Source organism: Populus trichocarpa, chromosome 5 (assembly GCF_000002775.5).
Source record: "Populus trichocarpa isolate Nisqually-1 chromosome 5, P.trichocarpa_v4.1, whole genome shotgun sequence".
Taxonomy (NCBI): Eukaryota; Viridiplantae; Streptophyta; class Magnoliopsida; order Malpighiales; family Salicaceae; genus Populus; species Populus trichocarpa.
In genome coordinates, this window is record NC_037289.2 from 10,780,340 (window position 1) to 10,802,113 (window position 21,774).

The 21,774-nt window shown below is 38.0% G+C and overlaps 2 protein-coding genes across 4 annotated transcripts; one reads left to right on the plus strand and one right to left on the minus strand.

Annotated features, from left to right (window-relative positions):
• Positions 1-308: 308 nt before the first annotated feature.
• Positions 309-11,483, plus strand: LOC7476379 (uncharacterized). Of its 3 annotated transcripts, none has more exons than XM_002306430.4 (9): positions 309-479; positions 669-4,089; positions 4,961-6,715; positions 6,798-7,033; positions 7,109-7,253; positions 8,732-8,930; positions 9,019-9,357; positions 9,451-10,142; positions 10,437-11,483. In XM_002306430.4, the coding sequence occupies exons 2-9, from the start codon at positions 799-801 to the stop codon at positions 11,085-11,087; spliced, it is 7,308 nt and encodes a 2,435-aa protein (XP_002306466.4). In that variant the 5' UTR covers positions 309-479; positions 669-798; the 3' UTR covers positions 11,088-11,483. The 3 variants fall into 3 exon arrangements, with proteins under 3 accessions (XP_002306466.4, XP_024456605.2, XP_024456604.2); XM_024600837.2 differs by having other exon boundaries at positions 9,019-9,330; XM_024600836.2 differs by having other exon boundaries at positions 8,750-8,930.
• A 445-nt stretch (positions 11,484-11,928) lies between these two features.
• LOC7489730 (putative pentatricopeptide repeat-containing protein At5g08490) lies at positions 11,929-15,401 on the minus strand. The gene is made up of 2 exons (XM_002307226.4): positions 13,093-15,401; positions 11,929-12,966 (listed from the first exon to the last, which is right to left on the minus strand). Exons 1-2 carry the CDS (start codon positions 15,002-15,004, stop codon positions 12,077-12,079), a joined length of 2,802 nt encoding a protein of 933 aa, XP_002307262.3. The 5' UTR covers positions 15,005-15,401; the 3' UTR covers positions 11,929-12,076.
• Positions 15,402-21,774: the final 6,373 nt, after the last annotated feature.

Here is a 21,774-nt window from a genome sequence, read left to right on the forward strand (position 1 = left end):
TTTTATCTATTAATAATCATGTACTTTTTATTTAATTTAAAGTTATGAATTTATTATTTTTAGTCATTTTAGCACCAGCAACACCGTAAAAAATTATTTTAATCAAATATCTTTAAATTATTTTTTATTAAAAAACTATCTTAACAACGGTTTAAATTAAATATATATAAAATTTAACTAGTAAGAACTAAAGTTGTTTTATTTTTTAATATATTATTTTTAAATCATAATCAAACACAGACATAAAAAGACACAAATAACCATTACAAAAATAAATAAACAAGTAAAAAAAACAGAAAAAGAAACTTTCCATAATTTTCCTTCCGCCCGTCCGCTGCTTCAACTTCATTTTTCTCTCTTCTCGTTACTCTCCTCTCTCTGTCTCTCTCTCAGGACTTCTCTTGTAAGAAAAAACATCTCTCACTCGTCACCCCCGCGGCGCACGATATCGTCGCCGTTTCTATCTTACGCCCTTGCAGGTACCCCTTATCGTACACCCCACCCCATTTCTTCGAACCCTAGCTTCACTAACATTATTGTTGTTGTTAGTCGCTGATTAATTTCACGTTTAATTGCTTGCTTGATCAGGATTATAAAGACTATCATTTTACCCTCTAACGTTTGATTTTGTGGAATCTGTTTTTTTTTTATTATTATTATTGATACAGTGAGATCTGCTTCAATTGGAATAAAGAAGAGGAATAAATTAGGGTTAGGGTTTTGTTGTATTTTACTTTTGATGCTTTGGCGGGGATCTGAATCGGAATCCGCCTTGATTATTTCGGGTCGGACCGTGAAATGGCCAATCCTGGAGTAGGGTCTAAGTATGTATCTGTGAATTTGAATAAATCTTATGGCCAACAACACCAACAAAATCACCATAATAATCAGTATAATCATGGGCAGGGTCGGGGGTGGCCTGGTGTGGCTGGAGGAGGAGGAGGAGGAATGGTGGTGCTTTCGAGGCCACGCAGCTCTCAAAAAGCTGCTGGGCCGAAACTTTCTGTTCCGCCCCCCCTGAATTTGCCATCCTTGCGCAAGGAGCATGAAAGGTTTGATTCATTGGGATCCGGGGGTGGGCATGGTAGTGGTGGTCCAGGAAATGGGCTTCGTCCTAGTTCTTCTGGTATGGGGTGGAGTAAGCCTGCTGCGATTGCAGTTCAGGAGAAAGAAGGGCTTGATGTTAGTGGTGATAATAATGGAGCTGAGAGTGGAAATAATTATGGTGTTGGTGATCAGGGAGTGAGTAATGTGGGTAATGGGGTTAATAAATTAAGCACTGGTAGTAGCGGTGGTGTGTATATGCCGCCTTCAGTGAGGTCATTGGAGCTGACTGTTGTTTCTGATGGTCCAAGGGGTCATTCAGTGGTGGATAAAGCTACGGTTTGGAGGGGTGAAGATTTTCCTTCATTGCAGGCAACTTTGCCTTCTGTTTCTGGGCTGGAAAAGAAGCAGAAGGATGGTTTGAATCAGAAACATAAGAAGGTCTTGAGTGAGGAGTTGGGTAATGAGCAGAGGGATGGATTTGGTTTGAGCAGGGTTGTTGATATGCGTCCCCAAATGCAGGCGAGGAATAATGTGGGTAATGGAATGGATGAGGATGGTGTTGACAACCAAGGGTTGGGTCATTCTGTTACATCCGAGAAAGAGCGGAAACAGCAAGAGTACTTTGCGGGTCCTTTGCCATTAGTTCGGTTGAATCCTAGGTCAGATTGGGCTGATGATGAGCGGGACACAAGGCATGGTTTGACTGACAGAGGGAGAGATCATGGTTTTCCAAAGGATGAGGCCTACTGGGATAGGGGTTTTGATTTTCCAAGACCTAGTGTTTTACCGCAGAAACCAGCTCACAATGTTTTTGACAGGCGAGGACAGCGTGACAATGAAACTGGAAAGATTTCTTCTAGTGAAGTCACTAAGGTAGACACTTATTTAAGAGATGTCAGAACACCTAGTAGAGAGGGAAGGGAAGGGAAATCATGGAGAGCTTCTTCGCCTCTTACAAAAGATAAATTCATCACCCAAGAGGCTGGAAATGAAAGAAATGGTATTGGTGTAAGACCACCTAGTTTTAACAGAGAAACAGTCAAAGAGAATAGGTACATCCCCTCGGCACTCCGGGTCAATTCTCAGGATGATGTTGGGAGGAGGGATGTGGGGTATGGGCAAGGAGGGAAACAGCCTTGGAGTAATACTATGGATTCTTTTGGCAATCGAGGGCGTGACCGGAATACTCGAGAACATTATGGCAGTGAACAATACAATAGGCACAGGGGTGATACTTACCAGAATAACTTGGTTGCCAAATCATCATTTTCTGTGGGTGGTAAAGGGCTTCCAGTCAATGACCCCATATGGAATTTTGGTAGGGAGAAACGCCCATTTTCAAAGAGTGAAAAACCTTATGTAGAGGACCCTTTCATGAAGGACTTTGGAACTTCTGGTTTTGATGGACGGGATCCCTTCTCTGGCACCCTTGTCGGTTTGGTTAAGAAGAAGAAGGATGTGCTTAAGCAGACTGATTTCCATGATCCTGTTCGGGAATCTTTTGAGGCTGAACTTGAGAGAGTTCAAAAGATGCAGGAACTGGAACGGCAGCTGGTACTTGAAAAGCAGGAAAGGGCTATGGAGCTAGCTCGGAGAGAAGAAGAGGAGAGAATGAGGCTAGCTAGGGAACAAGAAGAAAGGCAGAGAAGGTTGGAAGAAGAAGCTAAAGAAGCTGAATGGAGAGCTGAACAAGAGCGTCTGGAAGCCATCCGAAGGGCAGAAGAACATAGGATAGCTAGAGAGGAGGAGAAACAGAGAATCTCTATGGAGGAGGAGAGGAGGAAACATAGTGCAAGGCAGAAGCTTTTAGAATTGGAAGAAAAGATTGCGAAGAGGCAGGCTGAAGCAACAAAGAGTGGTAATGACAATTCTTCTGGTGTTACAGATGAGATAATGACAGGGATGGTGACAGAAAAAGATGTTTCCAGGGTGACAGATGTTGCTGATTGGGAAGAAAGTGAAAGGATGGTGGAGAGCATCACAGCTTCAGTATCTTCTGATTCCTCAGCAGTGAATAGACCATTTGAGATAGATTCTAGGCCGCACTTTTCTAGAGATGGCTCTTCAGCTTTTTCAGACACAGGAAAACATGTGAATTCATGGAAGAGAGATGCATTTGACAATGTGAACATTAGAGCATTTGTTCCACAAGACCAGGAGAATGGTCAACCCAGTCCCAGGCAAGATGCATCTGTTGGAGGGAGAGCATTTAGGAAAGAGTTCTATGGAGGACCTGGATTAATACCCTCTAGGCCTTATCTTAAAGGAGGGATTCCTGATCCTCAGGTTGATGATTTTAGTCAACAATTTAGAAGTCAAAGGTGGAATATTTCTGGGGATGGAGATTATTTTAGTAGAAACTCAGAGATTGAATCTGAGTTTCAAGAGAACTTTGCAGAGAGATTTGCTGATAGTGCATGGGGGCATGCTCAGACTAGGGGCAGTCCAGGTCCTCAATACCATGATAGAATGTATCAAAATCACGAGCCAGATGGTCTCTATTCATTTGGGAGGTCACGGTATCCCATGCGGCAACCTCGTGTTTTACCCCCTCCATCAATAGCTTCATTGCACAGAAACCCTTATAGAGGTGAGAATGAATGCCCTGGTCCCTCAACCTTTCCAGAGAGTGAGATGCAGTCCAATCATGGAGCTAGAAATGATTCTACCATGCAGGCAAGGTATGATAGCAATTCTCAAGAGAATCTTGGACGAGCTGAAATAATTGCCCAGCAGGAGAATTCTGAGACTGAGGTGCAGAAACTGAATACGAACACAACAAGGTGTGACTCACAGTCTTCACTCTCTGTTTCAAGCCCCCCTGATTCTCCAGTTCATCTCTCTAATGATGATTTGGATGAATCTGGAGATTCTCCAGTGTTATCAGCTGGTGAAGGAAAAGATGTTGCCTTGTTGGGTCAAGAGAATGAATCTTTAGCCTTGCCTACTGAAGCCAATAAAGAGAATGTGATGAGTGGCTCAAGTATTGTCTCTAATGGCGAGGATGAGGAGTGGGCTGTTGAGAATGATGAACAGTTGCAGGTATATTTTCCAAAAATAAACTGGTATTGTTTGAGATTCTCTTTGGAAGCTTGTCTTTCCTTGATAAATTTGCTAGAGTTTTCTGCCATAGTGATTGTCTTTTGGGTCTAAGGGTATTTTTGTTTATTCTATATATGCTTAATATTGTTTTGCAAGAAACCTTGTTCTTTCTCAATGATAGGTTTTCTTACATAAAATTGGTGCCTAAAAGGAAGTTAATGTGATTGTTGTGGTTGGGTTGGATGCACTCCAAATGTTGTTACGTGGTTCTGGTTATTTCACAAATCATTTTTGTGCTAAGTGGTATGGTATATGAAATTAAGATTCTTTCTAGGAAGAGAGAGAAGTTGGGGGTGGGGTGGTGCTTCGATGGAAGGATACATTGATATGATATTTACAAAATGGGCATCTTTAGCATAGCATCTTCCTAATCATAAGTCTCCACATTCACTTAGCATATAATGCTTGATGTTTATTGTGTTTTGGTTCTGCTTTCTTTTGCAAACTCACCTCATTGCAGCTCGTTTAATGTTGATGATTAAATCTCCAACTTGTTGGATATTCATCTGTGTTTAAAATCTTCTTGCCTCGAATTTTTAATTTATGGATTACTGAACCTTGGAGAGACTGGTGTTTGAAATGCTGTTATCCCGAGTTCATGAAATTGCCACCGTTTTGTTTTGCTTTCTATCTGCTGCTTGCAGTCCATCATCTTCTCTGTGTTTTTCTTGTTTTAGGAACAGCCCTAAGCTCTCTTGTATTTCCCCATTGTAGATGACTTTTGCCATTTGAATATCTTGATAACTGATTTGTTCCTTTTATTTGCTCACCTTTGATTCATCCACAACAAAAAATGATGATACACTTGCAGGAGCAAGAAGAATATGATGAGGATGAAGATGGTTACGAGGAAGAAGACGAAGTGCATGATGGAGAAGATGAAAATATTAACCTGACTCAAGATTTTGAAGACATGCATTTAGATGAGAAAGATGCTCCTGATATGATGGAAAACTTGGTCTTAGGCTTCAATGAGGGTGTTGAGGTTGGGATGCCTAATGATGATTTTGAAAGAAGTTCAACGAATGAAGAAACCAAATTTGTGACACCAAAACCTTCAGAAGAGCAGGGATCTTTTGATGCAATGTGCAGTGATGGGCAAACCCTTCAACATGTGGATGGTTCTACTCAAGTGAATCTTGATAATTCTACAAGAATCTTCCAGGAAACAGAGAAGGCAATTCAATCCAAAAATGCTTCTCAAACTTCAGCATTGCCCGAGCACATGGATCATTCTGATGCTTCATCTAATCATGGCTTGTCCATTCAGCCTCAAATCCAATTGTCATCTGATCAAACTGTCATGTCAACCATTCCTTCTGCTAATAATCAGCCAGAGGTACCTGTTAAGCTTCAGTTTGGGCTATTTTCTGGTCCTTCTCTGATACCTTCACCAGTTCCAGCCATACAGATTGGTTCTATACAGATGCCACTTCATCTCCATCCCCCAGTTGGATCATCCCTCACTCATATCCACCCATCACAGCCTCCACTCTTTCAGTTTGGTCAGCTGAGGTATACATCTCCCATTCCACAGGGGGTTTTACCTTTGAATCCTCAATCGATGTCCTTGGTTCGACCCAATATTCCAAGTAATTTTTCTTTCAATCATAGTGTTGGAGTTGCTGTACCTATTAAACCTGGTCAAGACATTGTGAAAGGCGATGTTTCATCAGTTTCAATGGATAACCAACGAGGCCTTCTTCCACGACACTTGGATCTATCTCATCTGGCAGTGAAAGAGGGAATTTCATTGCCACTGAGAGAAAGAGCTGATAGCACTATAAAAATACACAAGGGCAAAGGAGATTGTTTGCACAGTGGCGATATCAATTCGAGGCCTGAATCAGGTTTTCAAGCAGAAAATTCATTTGTGAAGAATTTCAAAACTGTACCCGCTCGAGAATTGGAACACCGGTCTCAAACTGAGGAAGTGTCATCCCTATCTGTTACGAAAGAAAAAGGTTTAGGAGTTTCGAAGGGTCCAGGCCTAATGTCAAGTGGGAGAGGGAGACGGTATGCGTTCCCGGCGAAACATTCTGGCCCAAGATCATCATTTCAAGCTTCAGATATTTCTCGCTCAGATTCTAGTGGATTTCAGGGGAAACCTCGACGTTTGCGAACCGAATTTCGAGTTCGTGAAAATTCAGATAAGAAGCAATCTGCTGGATCAGAGGTAGATGAAAAGTCTAATATCAGTGGTGGACGTGCTGGTGCAAGAAGTGGGTCTAGGAGGGTGGTTGTTGCAAATAGACAACCAAAACAGATATCTGAATCAGAGGGATCTAGTTCAAGGCCTGTAAGTTTGCAGGAAATAGATTCTCGAAGCAGGGCTGAAAAGGTAGCTGGAAAAGAATCTGTGAGAAAGATCCAGAACATCTGTCACTCCAGAGAGGACTTAGATGCTCCTTTGCAAAGTGGAATCGTGCGTGTTTTTGAGCAACCTGGCATAGAAGTCCCTAGCGATGATGATGACTTCATTGAGGTGAGGTCAAAGAGGCAAATGCTGAATGATCGTCGTGAACAGAGAGAGAAAGAGATCAAGGCGAAGTCTCGGGTTTCAAAGGTTCTATTGTAGGTTTACTTTGAATTAGCTTTTGTTGCATAAAAAAACATGTTGCTTAATTACTTTAATTTGTTGCTATTAGATGCCACGAAAACCTCGATCTTATTCGCAAAGTGCTTCTGTGTCTTCCATCTCAAATAAAAATCGCGCACCAGTTGGTGGAGAGGCATCAAACAGCATTCGTTCTGATTTTGAGGCACCTGAGGGGCATGGCTTGGCAAACATTGAAGTATCAGCTGGATTCATTACACCTATAGTGTCTCAACCATTGCCTCCAATTGGAACTCCTGCTGTGAAAACTGAAACTCAGGCTGTCAAGTATGTACACTTTCAGAATTTTATATATCCAAATATATATGGACAGACTTGTAAGTCTCATATGTTCTTCTGCAGGTCCTTCCATACAAGCTCCTTGACTGGTGTGTCAGGTAGTGGAAAGAACCATGCTTCGGGCTTAATTTTTGATAGCAAGAATAATGTTCTAGAAACTGTCCAAACTTCTTTGGGCTCCTGGGGTAGTTCACAGATTAACCAACAGGTATGGTAATTAGTTATTACCATCATTTTTCCAATTATTGCTGTTAAAGTGCCATGATAGTTTAATTTTCTCTTAGGGTTCTTCTGTTCTATCATTTTGCATGAATATGATTGTTATGATCTCACTAAAAAAACATGATGGAAAATTTGCTTGTTAGTTGAAGTTCTTCAGTTTAGTGGCTATTTCTTTTTATGATTCATTCATCGATATTGGGTCTTGGGTCATTTTAATTGCTTTCTAAGTTTGGTGCAGTGTTTCTCTGGAGTGCACTGCAAAAAATTACCCTTAGTTCAGTGAAGATCTGGCTTAATGATTTTAGCATCTCTGTCCAGTCCTACCACACTTGTCTTCAAGCCCTCAGAACCAATGGTACTTTTTTTTTTCCAAAGAAGATGGAAAGGAGGTGAAATAGTAGAAGGAAAGGAAGGGGAAGGGAGTGAAAGGATGAGAATAGAATTTCTGTTTAATTTCTTTTGCGTCTTTGTGTTGAAAAAAGTGGACAGGCACTTAAGAGGAAAATATGTAAATTCTGTGATAGGAGGTATCATATATGTAGATAGATCCTGTGCTTAATGTGCTTTAAATTTTAAAATGCTTACAATTAATGACATGTTTAGATGAAGTTTGAAGATGGTAGTCTATTGGGATAGGGTGTAAGGTTTAGGGGTTTAGAAATTGAAACCATAGCTCGCAAAGTCATGCCAAAAAAAAAAAAGGCTAGCCTCACACTATTAGATTTTAATACAGTGAAACCACTTTTTTTATTAACATACCAAACAACTGTGAAATTCATGATGATTTCATCATACTCATAGTGAGAGACAACAAGGCATATTTGCATGCTTGAGTTATGCCTTAACTTAATTAGATTTGGACTTGTAAATAAGAACAGGTGACTTGAATGTGCTTGTTTTCCTGTGGCATTTGTGATGGTGACCATTTCAGTGTGCTTCACTGTTTTAGTGAAAGTGGGAGCACGTTGTCATGCTCTATTATAATTGATTTTGACTTCATGCTGATTTATTCTCTCTGCGAAGCTCTGAAATACTATGTTCCATCAGAGCATTCAACATTACCTGGGAGATCTGCTGCCATTAAAGAGTTCATATGTGTTTGCTGTAGCGTCAGTTGATATCATTTCAACTCATGCCAGTGAGAAGTTTCTCTTTAAGTTTTGCTAGACCAATTTCTGTTGAGCAAATAGATCCAGTCTGTAATGTTGATCATGCAAATTTACTGCAGAAAAAAAAAAAAAAAACAGCAAGGCCTTTAGAATAAGCAAGCTGATAAATTTTGTTTTAGTGGGCTTTGTGTTACAGTTTCAACTTTCAAGATCCATGATCTACTTTCCTTTGCAAATAATTATTCTGATATCTCTTCATATTTTTGCAATAACATCATTGTTATTAATCATCCATGACCATTTGGTAAATCTGCAATCGACATCAATTTGGCATCTGATTAAATGTATCTGATAGGTTATGGCACTTACACAGACTCAACTTGATGAGGCTATGAAGCCTGTGCAATTTGATTCACATTCATCAGTTGGTGATCCAACTAACTCAGTTAGTGAACCCAGCTTGCCATCATCATCCCTTTTGAGCAAGGACAAGTCATTTTCTTCTGCTGGTAGCCCAATCAATTCATTACTTGCTGGGGAGAAAATTCAATTTGGTGGGCATTTACTTTCTTGTGAACTTGTGTTTGATCTAAAGAATTACTATTGGCCTTATTTTGAAATTTGTGATGTTCCCTTATTCAGGTGCTGTGACATCTCCGATTCTTCCTTCTAACAGACGGGCTGTTTCCCACGGGATTGGCCCTCCAGGTCTATGTCAATCGGACATTCATATTTCTCATAATCTCTCTGCAGCCAAAAAAGATTGCTCTCTTTTCTTTGAAAAAGAGAAACACTCCAATGAATCTTGTGCTCATTTGGAAGATTGTGAAGCTGAAGCCGAAGCCGAAGCAGCTGCTTCAGCTGTTGCTGTTGCAGCTATTAGTAGTGATGAGATTGGTGGTAATGTACTGGGTGCAGGCCCCATCTCTGGTTCAGACTCAAAAAAATTTGGAGGTGCAGATCTTGATAGCATATCAGCGGGTACTAATTTTTTTATTGCTGCAATATTTGTTGGGAGCCTCACATTTCTTTTCCTTTTATTGTCTTTAAGCTGTCTTTGTTAATAATTTGTAGGTGCTTCTGCTGATCAACAATTAGCAAGTCAATCAAGAGTTGAAGAGTCTCTTAGTGTGGCTCTGCCGGCTGACCTTTCAGTGGAGACTCCAGTTTCCTTATGGCCACCTTTGCCAATTCCACAGAATTCTGGAAGCCATATGCTTTCGCATGTCCCTGGAGCTCCACCTTCTCATTTTCCATTCTACGAGATGAATCCCATGTTGGGAGGACCGATCTTTGCTTTTGGGCCACATGATGAATCAACACCTACTCAGTCACAGTCCCAGAAAAGTAATGCATCAGTTACAGGTCCACTGGGTGCCTGGCAACAGCATTCTGCTGTAGATTCATTCTATGGTCCTCCAGCTGGTTTCACAGGCCCTTTCATCAGCTCACCTGGGAGCATCCCGGGGGTTCAAGGTCCACCTCACATGGTTGTCTACAATCACTTTGCACCAGTGGGACAGTTTGGACAAGTTGGCTTGAGTTATATGGGCACCACATATATCCCATCTGGAAAACAACCTGATTGGAAGCATAACCCTACATCTTCTGCCATGAGTGTTGGTGAAGGGGACATGAATAACATGAATATGGTGTCATCACAGCGCAATCCCACCAATATGCCTGCTATCCAGCATCTTGCCCCTGGTTCTCCGCTTTTGTCAATGGCCTCGCCTGTGGCCATGTTTGATGTTTCTCCTTTTCAGGTACACATTTGATCTATGGTTTGGAAGCTGAGAACTATTTGCTTGCCAAAATGATGCTTAATTCCCATTCTTTTCCCTCTACAAGTGTTTGCCTTTTTTTTGCCAAAAATTGTTTAATGAATTGGAAGCTTTTCTGTCATGTGTTTTAGCAGATGTTTGGACCAAAATTGGTTGACATCAATTGTTTGGAGGTTGACTAATGATTTCTTTCCTATTGCTTATCATGTGATGCTGCTAATGTATTGAAGAATGGTGTACCATAACCTAACATTTTGATTAAATTGTTTTGCCCAGTCTTCTGACATTTCAGTCCAAGCTCGCTGGCCTCATGTCTCTGCATCCCCTCTTCAATCACTTCCTGTGTCAAAGCCATTGCAACAGGCAGAGGGTGTTCCTGCATCATCTCATTTTAACCACAGCCTTCCTGTTGACCAACCATTAGCTGCTAACAGGTTCTCTGGGTCTCGAACAACAACTCCTCCTGACAATAGGCAGAACTTCCCTGCAGCAACTGATTGCACTGTCAGCCAGTTACCTGATGAACTTGGATTGGTAGACTCCATTACCACCAGTGTGGGGACTTCAACTCAGAGCATTGGTGCTAAGAGCACATCTGCAAGCACCATTCCAGAGGCTGGCAAGACAGATGTTATGCAGAATGACAGGGCTAGCAGTGGTAGTGGCCAGAACTCAAGGTCTGCTTTGAAGACAAAGCCTTCGCACCAGAAGAATACATCTGCGCAGCATTACAATTACTCTGGGTATAATTATCAGCGAGGAGGTGGAGGATCTCAGAAGAATAGTTCCGGGGCTGAATGGTCTCATCGTAGAATGGCATACCAAGGAAGGAATCAAACTTTGGGTACAGAAAAGAACTACCCCCCTTCAAAAACGAAGCAGATTTACGTAGCTAAACAGACTGCAACCGGGAGATCAATGTCATGAGGAGCATTGAAGCTAATTTTCCTGGATTTTACAAGCTGAAAGCTTCGGGATAGAAGCATCTCTCGAGAATAAAAATTTTGGTTTTTTTGGGCAGAATCTATGGTAGGGAATGACTGGGTTTTGGATTTTACCAGTGTCCATAAGATGGGTTGATTATAGCCTTGCCTTGTCTTTTGGATTTTAGGAGGAATTGGGAGGTCTAGTGTGTCAGTTGGCTTGGTGCTATTTTTTCCAAGTATTGTGTGTATTTGTTGGGTGTGGTCCACCACTGTTTTCATTAACCTTGTTGTCTAGATGCACGCACAGACCCAACTGTAATATCTTGGCATTGATGTATCAAAACGTTTATGATCCTCCGGATTTCCTGCTTCGAAAATCTTTCTAGAATTTTGAGAATTCGTTTGGAAATTTATTTTGCTTAGAGCTTTAGGGAGTTGGCTTTATTTTGGTGCTGCAATGGCATTTTTTGGTTTTTTCAATTTTTGATGCAGTTCGTTTTTGTTTAAACGAAGAGAAAATTCTAACAAGTGCTTGAACTTTATAATTTTTCCGAGTGTTGCTACTACTTTTGTTATTTTGAGTGTGAATTTTATCACTTTTACTAATCAAGTGCATATATAAAAAAAGAATGGAAAAAAATTTTGGTTGTTTTTTATTTAGAAATATATTAAAATAATATTTCTTTTAAAATTATTTTTAATATAAATACATTAAAACAACCTAAAAACATTAAAAAATATATATATATATCAAATTTTGCTGAACGCTCACTATACAGGTGTGAAATACGGATAGCGGCACGGTTGCTGTAACACAACATCAATGCCCTGAGACAGCTTCCTTGTGTGTAACAATGCTATATTAAATCTTGAAAGCTAGAGAATCATGTGTAGAGCATATGGATGCTAATTTTTTCCTTTTTTTTACAAAATCTAAAGGGGAACATATAAGAGAAAATGTATAATACACAAAGAAACATGGATAGATAGTTAGGTTTCCTTCATTACCACAATGTTGTCACTTTTTTCGCTTATTAGAAGACTGCAACCAGCAGCTTTTCTCAGTCGTCTCCGGTCTATGTTTGACCTCAATTTATTGGCGTCTGCCCATCGACCAGCTGCTGCATAGATATTGGAAAGAATCACATAAGGAACAGGATTATCTGGGTCCATTTCAAACAGCAGCCCACTAATTTCCTCCCCAATTTCGACGTTGCCATGTACGCTACAGGCACCCAACAGCGACTCAAGCAGGGTAACTGAAGGTTTACCAGGTAGCTTCTTAACGACATTGTACGCCTCCTTCAAGTGACCTTTTCTCCCTAACAGGTCCACCAGGCATGCATAGTGCTCTATTCTTGCTGATATACCATTTTCGACCATAGAGTTGAGGACCATCCAAGCTTGCTCAACTAAACCAGCATGGCTGCAAGCTGATAAAATAGTTGAAAATACAATGACATTAGGGATCACTCCTGATAACTGCATCTGGGAGAGAATTTCAAGGGCAGCTTTTCCGTCCCCATGTAGACAGTATCCATTGATCATCACACTCCAAGAGACAGCATCCTTTTCAATCAAGCCCTCAAACAGCTTTTTAGCAGTAACAATGTCTCCACATCTTGCATACATATCTATAAGGGCATTGCTAACGGCAGAATCTTTCTCAAATCCCTTGCATATCACATAGGCCATTACAGAATGAGCAAGACTCAAGAAATTTAGTTGAGCGCATGCTGAAACTAAACTCAGAACTGTTATGTTATCAGGTTGTAAACCCATTCGAAGCAAATCATAGAAGAAGCAAACTGCTTTTTCAGGATATTTTGTTTGGATATGCACAGAAATAATAGCATTCCACACTGGTATGTCTTTTGTTCCTATTTCAAATAACGAGAGACATGAATTCATATTTTCAAATCTAGCATACATGTAAATCAGAGAAGTAACAAGAGGCGTTTCCGGTAAAACTCGTGTTCTAATTGCAAACGCATGGACAGACTTACCCTGCAAATGGCTGTAGCACAAAGGCAATACATTTAGCAGAGTTACAGAATTTGGCCTCTGATACTCCGTCATTTGACTGAAAAGGACCAAAGCCTCGTTCTGTAGGTTGAGATGCCGCAAGCCAGTAATCAGGGCATTCCAAGACACTACGCACCTTTCTGACATAACTTCAAAAAGAAATCTCCCAGAATCAAGATCGCCACACTTACAATATGTGCTGATAAGTGCATTGACCAAAGATACATCAGAAGCAAACCCTTTTTTTATCGCATGACCATGAAGGGTCATCCCATGACCTAAATAGTCCCTGTCACAGTAAACAGGGAGAACGCTTATTAGGGTGACCAAATCCAATGCCACACCCTCTTTCTGCATACTGTGACCAAGGTCAACTGCCTTTTCCATTTCTCCACTATGCACACACCCAGATATCAAAGTATTCCACGACACAGTATTCCTAGTGTGCATTTTGTGAAAGAGCTTAAAAGAAGAGGTGAGTTGTCTACAATCAGAATAAAATGCCAAGAGAGCATTTGAAACATTGGGGCTTGAATCAATCCCCTTTCTAATGCTAAATGCATGGGCACACTTACCAAACAAAACAGCCTCCAGATAGGAACAAGCAGAAAGAACACTAACAATAGAGACTGCATCTGGACTAAATCCACCAAGCTGCATTTCACAAAATGCAGCGAGACTTGTATCCCATAGACAATTGCGCACATACCCAGACACCATCACATTCCATAACAAGAGGTTCCTATTGGAAATCCGATCAAAAAGATTTTCAGCTTTATGCATCTCTCCAAGCTTAGCATACATGGACACAAGGGCTGTCAAAACAGAAACTTGATTTTCTAAACCGTGTTTTATCACCCAAGCATGAAATGATTCACCATACAGTATACCACCAGCAACCTCACATGAGGGAATGACCGACACAAAAGTAATTGAGTTAGGCAGCACATCAGCATGAAGCATTTGTCGAAACATCTCATATGCTTCAAAAGCCATATCCTTTTGTGTACAAGCAGAAATCATAGCATTCCAAACAGCAACATTCTTCCTTTTTACATCTTCAAACATATTTATAGCACTAGATACACACACATCACGAGCATACATTGAAATTAAAGCAGGCACCAAGAACTCATTCGCAAGAAATCCAGACTTCACAGCAAATCCATGGAGAGACTTACCTGTATCCAAACATCCCAATCTGGTACACACAGGAATTACACTAGCCAAAGTACTCAAATTAGGCTTCAAACCCACCGCGAAGATAAGCTTAAAAACCTCAAACACTGGTTGATCAATCCCATGAAAAGAATAACAAGAAATCAAAGCATTCAGAGAAACCAAGTCTGGTTGTGGACTTCTATCAATCAGAGAGCGTGCAGTCCCTAAATGACCAATCTTTCCATAAAAGTCAACCAAAGCAGTCTCTATAACAACATTTCTCTCATACCCATTTCTCAACACAGCACAATGAATCTCTTTTCCAATCTCAAAAGCACCAAGAACTGAGCATGCCTTGATAACAAAAGGAAACGTAAAATCATCAGATAGGCAATTCCAAACCTGACAAGTTTTATACACAGACAAGACGTTTTCGTGTAACCCATTATTACTTAGACTCCTAATCATCAAGTTTTGCAACAACAAGCTTGGCTTCTTAATTGTATTGAAAGTCGAGAGAGCTAAATCAACAGAACCCAAATTAAAACAAGACTCCAAAAATTGTCTCAGCAAAAGCTTGTGTTGTATTAGACCGTTAACTATGAGTAGAGCTTTCAAAGACTTCAAGTGGTTGGTGTTTTTGCAGATATTGGAGAAGTTACAGCTGGATCTTGAATTGAGTGAACTGTACATTATTGAAGCAGATTCTTGTTTGTTTTTAAGAGAGACCATCACTGAGGGGTACAGTGAGAGAGAGGTGGTCACAGATTCATGGAGAGAGAGTTGGAAGCGAGGAAATTTCTTGCAGATTTTATTTTATAGCCCTGCATTGCTTGCCTATGCTTGGATCTTCGAGGCTGGGGCTCTGCGTTTCCCGCCAGGAAAGCAAGAAATCTTTTGAAAGTAGATGCATGCAACAGTTGAGTGAAAAGTGCCTCTCCAGTGCGGCACGAAGCCGCTGATGCCGAGTCGGCTCCTATGCCGCTAGCTTCACCCAAGAGACACCCTCCAACACCTAAGGACAGACTTTTCAAATCCCATTTCTGGGAGAGTCCTGGCTTCTGGCTTTGATGGCAGGGACAAACCAATTTATTTTAAGTAATTGCTAGGGGTGTTCAAGAAAACCGGGGTACCGTAAAATTTGCATTATGCAATTGTCTCAATTCGTTAAAGTTAATTAATATGGATATTATAAATAATGATTATGAGTTTAAAAACTAAATAAAAGAGATCTCATATACGGTCTAGGTTGGGATGTTCAATTTTTTTCTGTCACCGGATTAATTTTGCTTTCTTGTTATTCAGATTACTTACAAGAGTTTTGCAGGTCTAACAAGCATTTCAAATGTTAATCTTTCCTATAATAATAATAATAAAAATAAAATAAAAAAAGCTCTATATGTAAGTGCACCTAGTATCTAAATGGTTTTTTTTTTTTTACCTTTATCATAATTATTTTTTACCCTTAATTTTTTAAAACTTTCTAAAATCTAAAAGTTTAAAATGCATTTTTATGGAAAATTCTCCGATTTTCCAAAAGATTTGCTCTTCCTAGATTTTTTTTAAAGATTTTTAGAATTTCTGTATATTATTTTTATTTTAACATGCAATTTAAAAAACAAATAGAAAAAAAAAGACGAAGAGAAATGAAGGGAATATAAAAATTAAAAAAAATTAAAAATAAAAAAAAATAAAAAATAAAAACATGAGAGATAAACAAATGGTGAGAAAGAAATAGGAAATAATTGTTTTTCAACATCTTATCCCTATAATATCTTATTTGAAATCATAGGATTACATAAAAATTTCATCCAAACACTCTAAAATAAAGGGCAGCCATAATCCCGATAAAAAATAATTAACATTAGAATTCCATATAATCTTATCATCTCGTTCACATATAACTTAACCAATTTTTCCACCGGGTATATCACCTTTATAGGTAAAAACATAGCATACTTGATTAATTTGTCCATAATAACTCATATCGCATCATTCTTCTTCTTTCCTCTAGGCAATTTCAATACAAAATCCATGATGATGTTGTCTCATTTCCACTCAGGGATCAAACGGGGTTCTAGAGGTCCCGTTGGCTTCTGGTGGTCTACTTTCACTTGTTGCCAAACACCACACCTAGTTACATAATCAGCTATCTCTTTGTTCATATTCGGCCACCAATAAAGCTCTTTCAAGGTCGTGAACTAGGTAATTAATTCTTCATATTCACATCCTTTCTAGTTAATTGTGTCAGAGGAGTTGCGATAGTGGAGAATCCCTTAATAAATCTTTTATAATATCCAGTTAGACCAAGAAAACTTTGAATCTCTGTTACATTCATCAACTTCTTCTAGTTGAATACACCTTTTACCTTTCTTGGATCCACAAAGATACCATCTTCCAAAATTACATGTTCTAAAAAGACCACATCATTCAACCAAAACTCACACTTGTTCAGTTTTGCATACAACCAGTGATCTATTAAGGTTTAGAACACAACTCTTAAATGTTGTTCATGCTTTAGAAATGAGCTAGAATAAATCAAGATATCATCTATGAATATCACTACATGTTTGTCCACCAAATAGGAAGATTTGGTTCATCAAATCCATAAATATTGTTGGAATATTGGTTAAACCAAACAACATTACTAAGAACTCGTAATGTCCATACCAAGTTCTAAAGGTAGTTTTTAGCACATCATATTTCTTTATCTTCAATTGGTAGTACCACAATCTCAAATCTATCTTCGAGAACACCTTAGCTCCTTTCAATTGGTCAAACAAATCATCTATCTATGGTAACAAATATTTGTTCTTCACCGTTACTCTATTCAATTGTTTGTAGTTGCTACATAATTGGAAGGTCCCATCTTTTTTCTTTACAAACAATATTAGAGCTCCATACGAGGAGTTATTGGGTTGTATATATCTTTTATATAGTAACTATTGCAATTGTATCTTAATTTTATTAACTCAATCAGTGTCATTCTATAAGGAAATTATGTTATAGAAGCAGTTCCAGGTATCACATCTATTGGTACCTTTACTTCTATTTTAGGTGGTAATTTGAGTAATTCTTCTGGAAATACATTTGAAAACTCTCTAACTAGGAATATCTTTCAATTCTACTTCCTCATTCTCTAACTTTGATACATAAGCTAAATAGGATGGATATACCTTCCTTAATAATTGTTAGGCAATCATAAATGAAATTAGACAATTCGGTATAACATTCTTTTCTCCTTTAAATACTACATGTCTTCCATCTACCCTTTGTAGTGTTACTGTTTTAGAAAAATAGTCTATTTAAGATCATTGAGTGCTTAACCAGTTCATCCCTAGGATTACATCAAAATCTTATAATTCCAAAGGCATCAAGTCTACCATAGTTTTATACCCCCCAATATTAACTAGTATCCCCCAGAAAACAAAATCTATGTCAATTGTTTCCCCTAAAAAAGTACTAATCACCAATCATTTTTTCTAACTTATCAGTTATACATTTAATTTCTTTTCAATTCTATCCGACACAAATGAGATGGTTATCCTAGGATCAAATAAAGTATATACCATGTGAGTGTTTAATTGTAGCATACCTGCTACTACTTCCAGAACAGTCTGAATCTCCTCCTAAGTTATGTGGTAGACTCGACCTTAAGGCCTTTCTCATTGTCCTCTCAGTTAGCCTCTATTAACACTTGTCTTTGACTAGGTTGGTTGACCTAGCCTATTCACGGTAGATGACTATTGTAGGCTCTCTGTCGGTTGCCTCTAACTCTTACTCTAATCAATAGTCCTCAAGAGGCATTCCTTCTTGCGATGCCCTGTCTGTCTGTGGTGATATCATGGTGCATTTAGATATGGAAACTCTTTCCAACAGTGCCCCTTCTATTGATAGATGCAACATCAGCCTGGAGAAGCCGAGCAACCCCCCAAGTGGCTCTACTCACACCTTATACAGTGGGGGTAAGTAATATTTCTCTATGTTATGAAACCTAAAGTTATACTGGTCTTTAGAGATGTATGTCCTCCACTAGTACCTTGAAAGGACATAACAGGTGCTTCATTCTGGCTAGAGCTACCCCCTTTCTTATTAAACATATGTCTACTCTTACTTCTTCTTCTTTTTTATAATGGGTGGTCTACTAGATGACAAATGAATAGTCTTCCTCTTCTCAAACTCTAATTGACCTTGATTTTCTATAGTGCATGCCTCCAAAGCTTAGACTGCTTCAATGAGTTCCCTCACAGTCTCAAACTAATGAGCAATCAATCCCTGCTTCAAATCATATCTAAACTCATCTCACAATTGGTCAATTATATGCTTCTCAGTTGGAGTATGATGTGAAGCAAATATGGAAAGGTCATGAAATTACCTCTTATACTCTATCAATGTCATCCCCTCCTGTCTTAGTGCTAAAATCTCTTGTTCATTCTTCTTTTGATGGTGTCTTATATAGAATTTATTTTTGAACTCTATTTTGAAATTAGTCCAAAACAGTACATTTATGGCTCTCTTTATACGCATAGCCTCTCATCAGGTATGTGCACTACCAGACTAATTATACAACAAATTTCACTCGTACTTCCACTGGTACCTCAATCTCTATAAATATTTATTCCACTTTTTTTAATTTATTTTCCTGTAACCTTGTCATCTTGTTCACTATAATACTATCACACCCCACTTATCCCATACTCTTTGCGCATTGAATAAGACTAACTAGACTATCTGTTGGGGCTAAGGCTACTACTGGCATGACTAGTGCCACTACACTAGATATGTTGGACATCACTGCATTTACTATTTGCTCTAAGTATACTGGATCAATATAGGACCTAGAGGCTAATATTGGAGCTACAAGTAGAGGCTCGGCTATTTGTCCCTATTAATTTAACTTCTCTGACTGAACAACCCCTGTCTGTCTTGATGCAGAGTCATCATGGGGTCTAGTTGGACCCTTCATTAGGACTATGTGCTACTAGCATATTAGATGTTGTATATGCTAGAGGGTCCTCCCCTAACATAGCTCTAGTTGTGGATCCTGATACCTCCCTCATGTTGGGGATTTATCGGTTCTAGCTCTATATCACATCTGGACCATCATATAACAATCAAATATCTTTCAGTATCAATTTAAATCCACTAAATCAAGCCTAGCTCTGATACCAATTGTAACACCCCTACTTCTCGGGGAGAAATCTAAATTTTTCGAGTTAATTATCCATGGTAATTTACTGAGTAATGGTTCACTAATCCAGATTTCTGTGAATATTTTTTTTTAAAATTTTTAGTAGAGTATCCCCTGCATCTTTGCCTTCTCAAGTTATCGACAATGTCTATTAAGTTCACAACTCAATCATCATCAAAAGTCCAATCATCCAGGAGTTTTATCAATAGATTATTCTTTCTTGATAGTTAATATGACTTAAAATTCACAAACAATAAGAGTTTATATAAAACAAAAAAGTTATACATACCATGCGAAACATACATATGTCTTTCATACAATACTACTTCTGTATATTGATTAAAGTCGTTAACATGTATTTTACATATAAAAGTGTGAGTCATCCAATACAACAAAAGAAAAATTTATTTTTCTACATACATAAGACTATGGTCTAGTGCATGTACAACACCTACTTAAATGGGAAAAAAAAAACATAGTTATGAAAGACTACCCTTGTCAAGATTGTAAAGTACTTTAAGCAAAAAAAATAACAATCAACCTTAAGAATAAATATTTCAAAAAGTTTTTCTTTTAAAAATCCTATCCATTTGATACTCTTACTTGTTCTTTATTCAAGATTAATTCTATATCTTTTATTCTATCACAGACAATATGATCTTTCTATTAAAAATTTTGTTGTCCATCTTTCTTGGAATACCCCTAATCCAGTGTCTAAATTGAACATCCATAATTAATTTCCAATTATTCTTTCTTCCTAAATAACCATTAATGTGGTTGTCCTAACTAGACACCTAAAATATATTTCTAGTTATTCTTCCATCCTGAATAACCCTTATTCTTCCATCCTGAATAACCCTTATTCTGGTTGTCCCAACTAGACACTCAAAATATGTTTCTGGTTATTTGTCCATCCTGAATAACCTATAATTCGGTTGTTCCAAATGGACACCTATAATTTCTACTAACTGACCTATTAACCTTTCAATCAACACTCTTCTCGGATTCTATCATACTCAGTAAATCCTTTAAATGTCATCTCATCTGGAAATTCAAACTTATTGCTCATTGTTTTGGCTTTCTATTTGAAAATCACATCCTTCTAACATTCGCATTTACAAATCATTGTTTATCTTATATCTCATATAGATATCCAACACTCAAGCATTTTTATTCTAGTGTCAACCAATCCAATTATTTTTCTCAAGTTTTAACTATTAATACATACATCTCACATTTATATTTGATAATGTAATAACTTTAATTTGTAATAATAAAACTCGGAAAGGTGTTCACTGCCTACCTATTGATACACACATGTAGGACTTGCGTGACTCATTAATGCAGATGGCACCTGCATAACCAATAAAATCCATTTCTAATGGTCTGCAAGAGTCTGGGTAAGAGAACTAGTTGGGCAAGAAAAAGACGTATCACCCCCTGTGTATCCTACCTATGATAAACTGCTTTGTTGTTTGTTCTAAATCATGTTTCTATTCGTTAGTCTATCTAAGATTTGAGAATAATCCTTCTTAGTAAGGAGATCCTTATCTCATCAAGTTAAATCCTAGCCATTCTAAAGCCCAAAAATATTTGTCTAAGGTTTAAGAAAAGTTATTCTCAATAAAAAGATTCTTATCTTATCTTGTTAAAACTTAGTCATTCTAAAGCCCAGAAAAGTTTGCTAAGGTTTAAGAAAAGTCATCATCGGTGAGAAGATTCTTATCTTATCATGTTAAAACCTAACTATCTTGAAGGCTAAGAAATTAAAAAAAAAAAAAAAAAAGGTTTTTATTTGAATTTTTTGTCAAATCCTAATGGATAATTGCAAACTTGTTGTGATACCCATTATCTAAATATTTTTTGAATTATTCAAAGTATTATGAAATGCTGCTTTTATTTTTTCATATAAAACATGCATGAAAATCTTATAATTTGGTTGTATGCACACCAAATAAAAAATATTTTTTTGTATTGTTGATATGAGGAATTTTTTTAGAAAGTTTTTGAATTTTTGAAGAAAAATCTGGTATTTTTAATATTGAGTTTGTATTTTACAATATCAGTTTCTATAAGTCCGCAACCCTAATATTAAGTGAAATCCTTAAAAAGAAACATATTATTGTGTTTTTGAAATACAGGATTTGTTTAGTTTTTGAATTTTTTTTTAGATTGTTTTAGGAAAATCAAGTATTTTTAATATAGAGCTCGTATCTTACAGTATAAGTGTACGGTCTAATATTAGGTAAAACTAAAAAAACAATTAAGGGGATTTAGCTAAACATTAAAATAAAGACAAACAAAAACTAAA

What these genes read in the sequence shown, in the direction of transcription:
- LOC7476379 (XM_002306430.4), top strand. Translation starts at nt 799, where the DNA reads ATGGCCAATCCTGGAGTAGGGTCTAAGTATGTATCTGTGAATTTGAAT. An exon ending in CGAAGTCTCGGGTTTCAAAG is followed by an intron (nt 6,716 to 6,797) that starts GTTCTATTGTAG and finishes TGTTGCTATTAG; the next exon opens with ATGCCACGAAAACCTCGATC. An exon ending in ACTGAAACTCAGGCTGTCAA is followed by an intron (nt 7,034 to 7,108) that starts GTATGTACACTT and finishes GTTCTTCTGCAG; the next exon opens with GTCCTTCCATACAAGCTCCT.
- LOC7489730 (XM_002307226.4), bottom strand. Translation starts at nt 15,004, where the DNA reads ATGGTCTCTCTTAAAAACAAACAAGAATCTGCTTCAATAATGTACAGT. An exon ending in GTGCTACAGCCATTTGCAGG is followed by an intron (nt 12,967 to 13,092) that starts GTAAGTCTGTCC and finishes TATTTGAAATAG; the next exon opens with GAACAAAAGACATACCAGTG.